This window comes from Saccostrea echinata, unplaced genomic scaffold (assembly GCF_033153115.1).
Source record: "Saccostrea echinata isolate AGI-Se365-2 ecotype Australia unplaced genomic scaffold, CSIRO_AGI_Sech_v1 ptg000030l, whole genome shotgun sequence".
Taxonomy (NCBI): Eukaryota; Metazoa; Mollusca; class Bivalvia; order Ostreida; family Ostreidae; genus Saccostrea; species Saccostrea echinata.
The window spans coordinates 22,119,434-22,133,968 of NW_026889779.1; the positions used below are offsets into that span (position 1 = coordinate 22,119,434).

Here is a 14,535-nt window from a genome sequence, read left to right on the forward strand (position 1 = left end):
CTAATAATGGGGCAACACAGTTAGTACCAAACAGATTGTGGAAAGACCTAGGGCCCGTTTTACAAAATAACTTACGACTAAGACCAAAATTTAATTCTGCTAATAGCTTTCTAATTTATGTTAAATAGAAAATGGTTTTAATCTTTTTAAAAGGTATCTGGAAAGATTTTTTTACGCTAGCAATTTTAAACAGAATCATTAAGTTTGCAAACTTTTACAAACAACTGAAGACTTTGGTCTTAGTCTTTAGTTCTTTTGTGAAACGGGTCTTTAGTCTCCAAAAACTACATAGATAATGTTAGTGAGAAACTCAAGCATCTTTTCGATATGAACCTTGTAATACTTGTGTATAGAATCAGAATGGATATTTAACAAAATAAGTCTCCAATGCAATTAACCGATAACAAGGTATGCAAATTTACGAGTTCCATTTTTACTGAAGAAGCAGTTGTCTATGAAGTCAAACACTTGGTCTTTAATTTACCGTGGGGAATGGTTGTGTAAAGTGTGATTGATTGATTATATGTTGTTTAACGTCCCATTCGAGAATTTTTCACTCATATAGAAACGTCACCATATACCGGTGAAGGGCTTCAAATTTTGACCTTTACTCGACACTCAGGGCCATTGAGCAGTGAGGGATCTTTATCGTGCCAACGCCTGCCGTGACATGGGACCTCGGTTTTTAAGGTCTCATCCAAAGGACCCGCAACTTCACTTCAAAGTGCCGAGCGCATGGCGAAGGAACAGTTGCTACCCATTTTTTATCGACTTAGGTCAGTCGCGGCCGAGATTTGAACTCACGACCTCTCGATCACGGAGCGAGCGCCTTACCGATTGAGCTACCGTGAACGGTGTGTAAAATGTGAAAAGTCGTACGTTTAATATTTATTGATTTTGGTTAAATTTTGTGATTTCAAATTTTCTGAAAGTTCCTTGTAGTTTTTAGGTATCCACATCTAATTAACATTACTTCTTGAATATTATGTTTGACAGTAATCCTTAAGTTTTTCCTTTACTGCTGTTAAGATTCTCGTAAGGAGTAATGAAAGATGCTTGGTATAACATTTACTAGAACGCGCCATGTATCTTGTTTATAAGAAATTTAATGAAGTTAAGGAATCCAATGTAAATTCAATTCGGTTGTAGGTAATATTAGAAATACTCAAAACTGACATACGATTTTGAAAAATGTCCTCCTTAGAAAGGGAACTATGAGTATAAGTTGGATTCCACTTGTAGAACTAAATCCAAGGTCGTCTAAGATGCAATTGAATTATGAGCCTTAAAAGCAAAGACTATGTTGTTGCCTGCTTTGTGAGCTGGGACCAGTAATTATTGTTCATGTTATCTATTCAATTCTTTTTTTCACTTCTGAATTATTAAAGGCAGAAGGATAATTTTTTTTATATTGCCCCTAAACCGTTTAACAACGAGATTTTAACGAGATTTTTCTGATATCTGATAAAGTGTTACGGTTTTCTCTTTCATAATTGACCCACTCTCTGGCATAATCTTCAACAAAATTCATAATATCTATGAAGTTTTGTTGTCAGCTGAAATAGGGTTTCATAAGTTTCGGCCCTTTTGAAATAAATGAATTTAGGTCCTCATTGTTACTTATATTAACGTCACCAATAATGATATGTCCAGCAGGGCTATAGCTCTAGGGAACAAAAAACATTTAACAGGTAGGAGGATTATGATTTAGGTGTTTGATATCTAGGCATCGGTAGATTTTTTTTGTAATTAAAATGTATGGAAGCAAAAGTCGATGAATATATGTAAGAAATACAAGGTGTGGACTCCAACTTGAAATATGGTGGAATGCAAGACTGACCCCTTTTGTAATAAGAATATTACTTATGTTTAAAGTTTGATGCGGATGTGATGCAAACCTTACTGTTTACTGACGTAAAGAAGAGATGGGAGATGACTATCTAAGTTAGTGGAACTCGTGTCCGATATCATTGAGATATTGTCAATAAAATGTGTTCAAAACAAAACAAGTGATTCAAAACAGACATCATTTAAATTAGGTTTATTGTAAGACCGATGTCCATAAGCGCGCTCGTGTCTATACGTGTTGTTAAAAAGTTTCATTGCGCCCACGTTTCTATTTTGTGAATTTGAAAGATTCCCCACACTGTCGACATTATCATTGCAACCATATGGAAAAGCAGTGTCTAGTTTCCTATCCAGTATTCTGTTTGTGTCTATACAGAAAGGTATGCTTAAGGATCGCTATTAGTATGATGATAATTTTTTTTTCGAGAATTCTGACTTTCATTGACAATAGAATGTCAGGAGAATTACAATGCGTGTAAAGTAGCTGCTGACCTCCTTTGTTAATGTAAAATCTATGTCCAAATAGTCTTTTATTCAGTGAAACCTTGATTTCTTCGACATAATCAAAGCCACGAAAGGTAAATTTTATTCCGTAGACAACATTAGAAGATTTGCAGTTTAGGTCTTCCCAGGTTTTGGTAAAGCGACTTTGTCCAGTAAAATTTTATAAATGAACAATTTGCATGTTTTGCAGTTGTTGGCATTATGGGGTGTATATCTCTCAGTTGATTTGATACGCAAGAGCATGCTCAACGTATGAACAATCTCTAAAACAAGGTAAGTTATTGACAGACAAGTAGATGCAGGCCCGTACGAAGCAATTTTACTTTGAGGGGGCACAAATGTATATTTTCAGTTGGGGGCACTATCAACCTCCAAAATTCCTTGACAATCAAAAAAAAAAAAAAAGGTCATCAGACGTTATTTTGAGGGGGCACAAGCATATAGTAGCTATGTCTTCTATAGTATTCTATATACCGGCAAAATTATCCCCCCCCCCCGGTTCCTACGGCCATGAGATGAAACAAGAATATCAACAGTCTCGTTTAAAGTCATTTTGTTAAGTTCTATGGTCGATAAAATGGTCTTGTCGGCAAATATAATCTATCATTAAGTCAAATGCTGACTGACGTTTTTCATACTAATTGTTAGGCCATTATTTAGACACTGATTTGTCTACGGATTTTTCCGTTATTTACCGATCATGACAAGGAGCACACGGTGGATATGACTGGTCGGCAGGGGATGCTAACTCCTCCATGGCACCTGATCTCACCTCTGTTTTTGGAGGTCCGTGTTTGCTTTGCTCCCCATTTGTATTGTTTTAATGGACTTTGAGCTTGAATACTGTTCGTTATCTCCATATTTCATGTAAAAATAGAAGACATGAGGTCCGTAAAAGTTCAAATATATTTCTAATTGAAACTTCACATTCATTCAATTTTTGTATAACTTGTTGGATTTATATCAAAACTAGTTATCTAAAGATTGCACAGAAGATATTTGTTGAAAATCTCGAAGGATGATCCGAAGCCAAATCTTTAGCGTCTGTGTTCCTTACAGAGTCAAAAGACTTAAAAATGTTCACTCGCTATCGTATAGGGGAAATACATAAGGGCATGAGATTTTTCTATAAATATTAGGTAGAAGTCTTCATATGTTGTTTAACATGCTCGTAAAAATATACATGTATGTGTTATTGTCGTTTGATTTTTCCTGAAGACATTTCTCTTTATTTTGTCATTTTTTGTTTCTTGGAAATCTTCAGTTCCTTATAGTTTATATCTTGACTTTAAAAAGTATATTTACAGTATTAAGAAAATGTCATTCAAATGTCTCTCATCCAAAAATGAAATAAAATTTCTTACCGGTAATTTACCATGTTTCGTCTAAGATTCACTAAAACTCTCAGAAAAGTTGGGATATAACTAATTAATTACCTTGCAAGTGAAAATATAGAAGATACATGTTGACTTATTTATCATGCCTGAGATATGAAGAATAACGAACAGTAACCAAGCTCAAAAGTCCATTGAAACAATACAGATTTGGGGAAGAGCAAAAATGGACCTCTAAAAACATCAAATGTGGGATCAGGTGCCATGCAGGAGAAAGCATCCCCTGTCGATCGATCACACTCGCCGTGAGCTCCTTGTCATGATCGGGCAAATGGAAAAATCCGTATATCAATATGGTTAATATGCAACACAACATATGTTGCATTCGAAATACATATACTTTAATTCAATGTTAAGAGACACATTTTGCACATGATGACATATATGGTTCAATTTAATTTTATTAGCTTGCATGTTGACATTATTGAGTTGTATCTTGCAAATAATATGTCACATCTTGACATTATGTACCTTTTTAAAAAATTGCATTTTATAGTATTTGATTGCATGTTAACATTGCTAATTTGCCTGTTGACAAAATTGTGTTGAATGTTTCCAGGACATACCAGACAATATAATCAATCAATTTAATTAAATACAACTTATATCGAGGGTAATATTTTTAATGTTAATTTTCAATTCAGCTTTAACGATTGAACTGTTGAAGCATCAGCCAACAATTTATTTTTATTTTATTTTATTTTAATGTCGAATGAAAAAAATAAATAAAAATAAATCATGTTAAGTTTCTGTTAATTAGATTTTAATCTTTAACGCATAATATATTATGGAACAAGTTGATGAAACAAGAATATCAACAGTCTCGTTAAAAGTCATCATTTCGCACGTTATTTTCCGATCATGACAAGGAGCACACGGCGGGTGTGACTGGTCAACAGGGGATGCTCACTCCTCCATGGCCATGGCACCTGATCCCACCTCTGATGTCTTAGAGGTCCGTGTTTGCTCTGTTCCCGATTTGTATTGTTTTGATGGACTTTTGAGCTTACTGTTCGTTAACTCCATATATTTTATAACAAAACTGTGATTGTAAAATGTGAAACTACTATAAACTAACAAAAATCATACTTCTCAAATGCCACTTTGACAATAATAGGAAAATGTATCTTAGAGCAAACATTTTAAGTTAGCATCTCTGCCTTATGGGAGCCATATTAAGTTAACAAAAACAGGAATGAGATTCACTTCTATTGAAAAAATATTTAGCAGGAATGGTAACATATATTCAACAGCAAAAACTTTATTTTAGGAACAAGATCGAAATCCTTTGAGTTTCTTTCTTTTCTTTTTTAATTTACAGTGATATTTGAATTAGTGTTTTGAACTTTCCAGTGTGATTGAGAACATCCATATATAAAACCAATATTGAATAAAAAAGGAATTTGACAGTTTACTAATCCTCTTAAAGTTCTTTCCTTTTTTCCTTGAAGCCTATGTTGAAATCTGCATAATTTACATTCATAAGTTGCCTGTATTTCCCGAACAATACAATTTTCTAGAAAGAGGTGCTTCTGGACTTTTCTTTTGTTAGAAAATTATGTTTCCTCCTCTATAAATATGTTCTTTCATTAGATAAATTTATCCTATTTTGAATTTTCCATTGAAGATTTTTCTGCTTTTTTATGAACCTCTAAGTCTTGACTTTTTTCCTTATCTCTCTCAAAATCATGCTTTTATATCTATTTAATGGACATCTTTTTTTATTTTTATTTTATTTTATTTTATTTTATTTTATTTTTTTTTTTTTTGGAATTCAAACTGGATTGATGAATGCTAGATTTACCGGATTCATATCCACTTGCGTCCCGTACGTTTTGAACTTCCTTTGGTTTATTGTTATCCTTCTGCTTGCAACATTAACTAAATACTATTATAAACTACGTTCTGGTTTTGAAGACCTTGTTTCTATTAAGAATTTCACTGTTTTAGATCATTTATATTCATAATAATGAGTGTGTGATATAAGAATAAAACAAAATTTAAAATGCTGCGTTTAAGCAAAAAGGAAGAAAGTAATTTGAAATGACAAAGAAAATGTGAAGCTATTTATTTTAACGGACAAAACTTTCCAAACGTGAAATATTTCAGCGTGTCTTTTTCATCCTTGCCTTTACCTGTATATAAAGAATTGAAATGAACTGAGCAGTACAAAAGCACTTTTTTGTGACAAAGTCACTTCGATTCTGACCATACTTTCTTAGTACCCTGTCGCCCGCGTGGCGCAGTGGTTAGAGCGTCTGCTCTAGAGTCGCGAGGTAAGGAGTTGATCCTTACGTCGCGGGTTCGAATCCCACTGTGGGACGTGGAGAGCGGTCCTTCGGATGAGACCGTATAAACCGAGGTCCCGTGTCGCAGTAGGTGCTGGCACGAAAAAGATCCCTCACTGCTCAATGGCCGTAAGTGCCGAACATAGGACAAAATTTGCAGCTCTCCACCGGCAATGGTGGCGTCTCCATATGAGTGAAAAATTCTCGAGAGGGACGTTAAACAACATACAATCAATCAATCAATCTTAGTACCCTTTCATGATTGATGGTAATAATAAATTATCCAATTCAAATTTAGCCAAAATATTTGAAAGAAAAATGTAAAATTGGATAATTTGTCTTTAGGAAATTACCCGATCAGGAAATGTATCTTCTACAGCTTGGATGGTAAGGGGGAAGGCAAGGACATGGTGCCCTAATGCACACACAGCATCGTGGATCAGGCCAAGGGGATCTCCACCGAGGACCTTAAACAAACAAAAATAATTGAAATTACATAAGGTTGGCTTTATTCGGTTCTTTTTTCAACAAACAATTAAACTTTGGAAAGATAAGTGACGACAACAAGTACATGTAATAAGGACTGAGATACTAAAAATAAATTGGTTTGAACTGTGGATTGCGTAGTTTTGAAAATGTGATTGATGTTCAAATTTTAAAGTACTAGTATGTTAAAAATGACATAAATTCACAAACATGTAAGTTAGTACGCATGTTACTGTGAAATCACTAATTTTCTTGAGGAGTTAATTTTCCTTGATTTCGTGGTATGAAATGACCCACGAATTCATGTTCAATTTTGTAAAAGTGAAAAAATTCTGATTTCTTGGTCATTATGAAAGAATTTTTCAGTATTATTTTCATTATGTATGTTCTGATTCATATTACCCCAGCTTTAAATATCTTCGTGTTTTTTTCCAGGTAATTCATAAATATGTTAAACATTTTTAAAGGAACGTTTTCACTTACTACAGAATAGGAAACAACGCAAAAAACTTGTTTTGTTTTTATTAAAGCATAAAAAAATACATGAAGCTTAAAGACTGCAAATGTTGTTTACATGCTCGTAAAGACTGGCGTAAATGTAGTTTGATTATTTCCTGAAGATATAACTTTCGCTATTTCATCATTTTTTCATAGAAATTTTAAACGACCAAATTTTTTTTTTAAAAAAAGAATAACATTTGCAGTAGTAACATCTTTAAGATGATATATTGATAATATATAGATAGTCAATCAGAAAGTTGGTAGTCTTCAATTTTGAAAATACGTTGATTAATTTGCTTTTTATGCTTCTATCGTGAAGCCCCAAACGTGCAAATTTTGTTTTAAAACGATAAAAGATATATGGAAAAATGATGTTTTTTTTCATGAATTTCCTTATTTCCATACTTAAGTTGATAAATTACTTAGGTTGCATATGATTCTTTCACATCTTTTTTTATACTTTGAAGGTTTTAATTCCAGTAATAAAATGAAAAAGGTGAAGATAACAAACAGTTATCGATCTCAAAAAAGATCTAAAAACAATACAAATCTGTGAACACGGAGTCTCGGAAATTCCAGAGGTGGGATCAGAAGGACGAGTAAGCAGCCCGTGTACCCCCAAGTATTCAGGTAGACGGAATATTCCGTAATCAAAATTAGAATAAAATCAAAGGCCTAACAATTGGTACGAAAAATTCAGCCGAAATATGACAGATTATATTTGCGACATTTGAATGGACTTAACTATTGCTAATTGACAAAAAGATGCCAATATATCGGAATATCGAGTTGAGGGCCACGGTACGTGATTTCGTCTTCTCATGTAGGAGTTTCTGAATAAATTCTGCTTCATAGGAATATAAAAAAGCTCGGCTAATAAAGGAGCACAATAAGTGCTCATTCGAATTCCAAAAGTTTGTTGAAAGACCTGGTCTTCAAATATAAAATAAATGTTGCCAATGAGGCTTCAGCATCCTTTCAACTTAAGAGTACTTTTGTGTAGATTCATTGTGAATTTTTAAAAAAAGAAATTTTGTTGATGACCAATCACAAGATATGAAGATTTCCGAGTTCCATTTTTGTTTTAAGAAGCAGCTGTCTATATCAAGAAGCTTAGTTTTTGAATTTTTCAAAAAGTTCTTTGGAGTTTTTGAGAATCCACGTCTGGTTTACACCACCTCTAGAATATGCTGCAGCACAGTATGTCTGTATTTTCTCCTTTACAGCAGTTAATAATTTTGTGAGATAGGGGCTTGGTAGAGCACTTGCTGGACCGGCAATGTATCTTTGTAAGGATTTTATGAAGTCTAGGAACCCAGTATGTATATGGTAGATCACCTTGGTTGGCTGGAATGATAAAAGTATTAAACACTGAAAAGTGACTTTGAAGAATTTCATCCTTAGAAAGTGAACAGTGTGAGTAGTTAGATTTTTAGACGTAGAATTAAATGTTCTTCTAAAATACAGTTATAATAAAAATTAAATCTGATTTATTTATGCAATGCATTTCATAAGCAAGACAAACATATTAAGGTAAAATGACACTTATTTACAACATAATTTGAACATAAATAACAGTGTCTAAGGTCCTTTTCCGTGTAATTACATGTTTACCAACCTGTATCTATTGCTAATTGGTGTGATTATAGTAATACATATGTGATATTTCGTTGGATTGGGATTCCAAGATTTGGCGATTAGATATTTGAAAAATTGCAATATACTGTCTTGTTCGGTAAAAAATAAATGTTGCTTGACAATGGGAAGAGTTACACCTTTATTTTTTCCCACAATTTTAACATACTTAGATTATAATAAATTGCATAAAATACTTTTAATACGTGACAACCATTATAAATTGCATAAAATACTTTAATATGTGACATCAATTATCTTCAACACTTTCATATAAAGTAATTTGAAAACTCAAACGGTACACTTCCAAAATTTAATAAATGCATTTTGAAAAATCATTACAATAAAAACAAAGTTTTATATGAGTGAAATGGAATAATGAACCTTAATGATAAAAGACAAAATTATACAAAATCTGTAAAGCGGAATTTTGAAAGATTTACTTCTTTAAAAAATAACATCAGTTCTTCGTATATATTTAAAAATGAAAATAGAATGAATATCTTTTAGTTGCTATTCCAAGGCATACCTGTTTCCATCAGTACATGTAGTAGTTTAATTCACAATTTCCTTTTTCAAGGATAAATTGATCATCTTCTCCATTTGAAAAACGCAGAGTTGCTGTAGAGCATTATGTGCATGATCGTAATATTCATTATGTAAAAAAATTACAAAGAAATTAAATACTGGCACCCTTTCCTGTAATAGACGAATTCCTACAAGAACATCGATGAGGAATTCCTAAAATTGCTTTACTTTTCATATTTTTACCACAACACACCTGGGGACTTGATAAGCCTCTGATGTTTTGAAGTCTCAATTTCTAAAATTGTTCCTCTGGAATAGCTTTAACACTTCTTCCATAAAATGGAGACATTTGTTTCCAATCTGGACTGACTTCAACTTTAGTGTGACATATATTGGTCCTCCTCTTTACTTTCACTGTTTCTCTTTGGCCCAGCGAGATTTAAAAGAAAGTAAAATCCAATTCTGAAAGATGGCATACCGATTTTTGAAATACTACATGTACATTCATTCTGCTTTCTTTACTGAGATTCTACACAAAACGGGATTTTTTCGTTAAGAATCTTTATTAATGGAAGATGGACTCATTTGTAAAAGTTTTTTGTGAATTGTGATAAGCTTCCTTCGAGTTGTAGTAACTGGTAAAGTAATTTCTTGAAGACTTATTTACATATATAGGGAACCCCGATCCTTCAACTGGCGTCGGAATTTCATAAATATTATGGATTCAGTAGAAGAATACGCCAGGCGATGGGCAAGACATGAAAAAGAAGACTTTGAAACTTTGTCAGAATGGATTAAATGTATCAGATATATGTTAAAATCGCGCATTAAAAGATTGAGGGGCAATATGAGAATCATCTATCCTTCTGTATTCAATAATCCAGAAGTGAAAAAAAGAATTAGATTACATGATCAGTACGTACTGGTCCCTGCTGACAAAGCAGGTAACAACATCGTCTTTGTTTGTAAAGCTCATTATATTAAATGTATTTTAGAGGAACTTGGATGAAATATATGGAGATAACGAACAGTATTCAAGCTCAAAATTCCATTAAACAATACAAAATAGGAGCAGAGCAAACACGGACCTCCAAATATCAGAGGTGGGATCAGGTGCCATGGAGGAGTGAGCATCCCCTGCCGACCGGTCACACCCGCCATGTGCTCCTTGTCATGATCGGGAAATAACGGAAAAATCCGTCGACAATTCAGTGTGTAAATAATGGCCTAACAATTAGTATGAAAAACGTCAGTCAGCATCTGACTCAATGATAAATTGTATTTGCTGACAAGGTCATTGTATCGGCTATAGAACTTACGAAATGATGATTTTAAACGAGACAGCTGATATACTTGTTTCATCAACTTGTTTGTCAATAATTTACCTCGTGTTAGAAATTGTACATACGTAGAGCATGCTCTTGCGTATCGAATCAACTGAGAGATATATACTCCGTATGCAGGTGATGAAGGTATATTGCTGCATAAGTAAGGGAAGTTGACGATTGAAAAAGTTAAAGTCATCACGTTTATCATAAAGCTTGGTTGTTAGATTACCATTAACCTATTTTTCAAGTAAAATATCCAAATATGAAACAGATGTGTCAGACTCTGTGGTATCTTTCATGCATCTCAAACTCACCGGGATATATCGTTTCGACATAAGAATGGAAATAACAATTGTTAATTGACAATTGAGTCAAATGCTGACTGACGTTTTTCTTACTAATTGTTAGGCCATTATTTACACTCTGAATTGTCGACGGATTTTTCCGTTATTTCCCGATCATGACAAGGAGTACACGGCGGGTGTGACCGGTCGACAGGGGATGCTCACTCCATGACACCTGATCCCACCCGTGTTTGCTCTGCTCCTGTTTTGCAATGTTTAATGGACTTTTGAGCTTGAATACTGTTCGTTATCTCCATATATTTCATTACACTACATAGTCATCATATTTGATTAAATATTTGAATACACTGTATCTGAAAGTCATATAGGGGCATGAAGATAGAGGATAGGCGAGGTGAAAGTCATATAGTCTGACTCCTTCAAAATAATGTCAAAATGATAAAAAGTAACACCCCATGATGATTTGGGTTTTTTATCACATGCCAGTAACTATATCTTACAGAAGACACACTCTCTCTCTCTTTTGACCCTTCTTGATCAACCACTAGTACTTGTTAACGAAACAGATGATTATGTTTTTCTTTACTCAATAACACTGTCATAGAAATATAACATTAAATTTTTTCTTTACTTTAAATAACACTGTTATAGGAAGAAAATATTTAGTAATCTGAGCTAAGCGTATAAAGTTTTATCTTACGAAGCAATCATCAAATCTTGCGCTGGACAATCAGATAAGTTATCAATCCCTACCGTTGACTACTGAAACTTGACGATTTTCTTTTATTTTTAAACACGTTAAATATATAATAATGATAAGAGAACTCAACAGTATCTTCCCACAATTATTAAACTTTTACCTAGTCGACATCTTGTTCATAAGCAACAAGTTGAAGTAAACTGATTGAAAGGGCACTGCAATCAACTGAGATAACAATAACAATAGGTTGATAAAGCGGTCAGCTGTTGTACGAGTGGGACTATACAAAAGGATGACTATACAGATAACATACATTTTTGTTGCTTTGTAAGAAGGTGCAGAAAAAACACATCATGTTAAAAGCAACAGATGAAGGTTTACTGACCTACGAGGAAGGAGAGGCAAGGCCCATTAAGAGGAGACTACTACTTAACTTTGCTGCAATATGTATTATGTGGATATTTTCCTTCACGGCATATTCAGGACTGCAGAATTTAGAGTCAAGTCTAAATCCCGGTGTAGGTGTGTATTCACTGGCCGCTCTGACGGGAGGGGGACTCGTCTCGTGCCTTTTAGCTCCGGTTATTATTAGTTATATTGGTAGCAAAGGCGCTCTGGTTATTTCATGGATTGCTCTGTGTATCTATGTGGGTGCAAATTATTATCCCGCTGGTTACGTTCTCATCCCAGGAGCGGGGATAGAGGGTCTGGCCACAGGACTCATGTGGACGGCGCAGGGTGCTCTGGTGACATCCATTGCAATGGAATATGCGAGAATTACAGAGGGAAGTTTTGATCACATCCTAAGTAAATTCTTTGGCATCTTCTGTGCGGCGTTTCAGAGTACACAAATTTGGGGAAATCTCATATCCTCTTTGGTTCTGGTCAATGGAAACAGTTCTTTAAATGTAACGACTCCTGATTATTGTGGGAGAAACTTCTGTCCGATAACAATAAAGCCAGAAACTAAAAATACCACAAAAGCAGGAGTGCATCCTGAGAGTAAAATAGAAATCATTCTCCTCAGCGTGTACATGGGTTTTGCTGCAGTTGGTTTAATTATCACTGTTATCATGCTCAGACCAATGAAACAGGAATCCAATGGCCCTACAGAGTCCTTCAGATCAAAACTTGTCTCCACTGTTCGTCTTCTGGTGACTAACTCCAACATGGCGATGCTGGTTCCATTCTATCTGTGGACTGGTCTGGAACAAACGATAGTATATGCTGAATTCACAATGGTAAGTGTATAGTGTTTGACTTGCTTACTTCGTGGTTATTGGTAGATGAGGAAACTTTGGTGAAAAAAATATAATAATGTTGTAGTCCTGTTTTTCTCAGGTGTGAAAAGTTCCCGTACAGGTAGTTTGTTCAAGGTTTGGTGCATGTCTTTACTGTAAAAAGTTAATATCATCTGAACAATAGATATTGAATAACTTTTGTACACAAGATTATGTAAAACCTAGGCGCTCAACATTTGTGGTGAAAATTAATGTCTGCCTTAAAGGACAATTTAATAATTTCATTTCTTTGTTAGTGTTTCCTTATTGAAATGATCAAAAAGGTGTTTATTCCCTTTTTATTCCCCCTTTTTTAGGCTTATGTGACGTGTGAGATAGGCATTGAATGGATAGGATACACCATGATCTGCTTTGGGGTCACCAACACCATTGGCTCTCCAATCAGTGGTTTTCTTAGCAAACATGTGGGCAGACCAACCCTGTTTATCATTGCCATGGCTCTGAACATTGGTGCTCTGATTGCTATGGAACTTTGGCATTTAGCCAGAAAACAATTAATTATATTCTTTGTTATTCCGGGTATATGGGGACTTGCGGATTCTATCTGGCAAACACAGAGTGCAGGTAATTTTCATTTATTAAATAAGAAAGCTGTACAAGTATTTAAAATTGTTTTGAATTCTCTATTTTCAATTTCTTTAACGTTATATAGTAAATCACTGATTTTTGTGTGATCAAATGGATATTAACAACATACATTTCCAAGTGTATCTAACGTCGATTTTTCGTTTGTAGCTTTGGTTGGTTTGGCATTCTCCGACAAGCAAGAACCAGCCTTTTCCAACCTCCGTATGTTCCAGGCACTGGGTTTTACAATAGGATACCTGTACAGCAATCACCTTTGTGAATATCTAAAACTGTACATCGCCGGCGGAGAGCTCGTTCTGTCTATGATTCTGGTGTTCATTGTAGAAATCAGACTCAGAAGAAACTCTCCAAAGACTACGAATCTAGTCATTTAAATGATTTAAATTTGTTTTATTTATTGAAAAGAATTCACGATTGTATACGGAGAATGAAAACGGGTAAACTTACACAGGCTGATTTAAAAGAATTTGTAAACATTGGGGGGGGGGGGGGTGTTAAGAGTGTTGTAAACAAGATGCATTTAACAAGCAATTAATGCTTTTGCGTCTTCGTGAACTTGTGCGACATCTTAAAAACCTTAACTTCTTTTTAAATTAATATTTTGTCTCTTAGAGCAAGCATCTATATAGATAAGACAAATTTTCACATCTGATGAATGTTCCGGTTACGCGCATCTCTAGATGCATATCATCCATGCAAGTTTGGTCCAGGGAGGCTGTTATCTCTGGAATGGACCCGTTCCAGAGGCTTTGACGTGTTCATTCATTAAGAAAGAGCAGGTCAGATCCAGCATCCAAAGAATGTCCGATAATGTACATCCCTTGCAGCATCACCCAAACACGTTTGGTCCTTGTAGGGCTTACTATTACGTGGGAATGGACTTGCTGCAAAAACTTTAACCTGTTCATTCATTCGGAATAAATAGGGATCAGATAGAAAATCTGAAGCAAGTTTGGTAGTGTGCATGGATGCTGCATCTAGGGATGCACAGTACCGGAGTTGCTTCGGATGCTGAACATAACCTACTTTTTCCTGATGAGAGTTTTCGCCATTTTTCAAAGAAATATAAGCCCCATGGTGACCAAACTTACGAAGGTAATTCATCTGTGAAATGCACACTACCAGACAT

The 14,535-nt window shown here is 34.6% G+C and overlaps 2 protein-coding genes across 2 annotated transcripts in view; both read left to right on the forward strand.

Moving 5' to 3' along the window:
• The window catches only part of LOC133197536 (B-cell CLL/lymphoma 7 protein family member A-like), a 177,184-nt gene that overhangs the window by 49,623 nt on the left and 113,026 nt on the right, over positions 1-14,535 (forward strand). The gene's annotated exons all lie outside the window — the stretch shown is intronic.
• On the forward strand, positions 11,866-13,838 carry LOC133196545 (protein unc-93 homolog A-like). The gene is made up of 3 exons (XM_061332419.1): positions 11,866-12,758; positions 13,115-13,382; positions 13,554-13,838. The coding sequence occupies exons 1-3, from the start codon at positions 11,871-11,873 to the stop codon at positions 13,778-13,780; spliced, it is 1,383 nt and encodes a 460-aa protein (XP_061188403.1). The 5' UTR covers positions 11,866-11,870; the 3' UTR covers positions 13,781-13,838.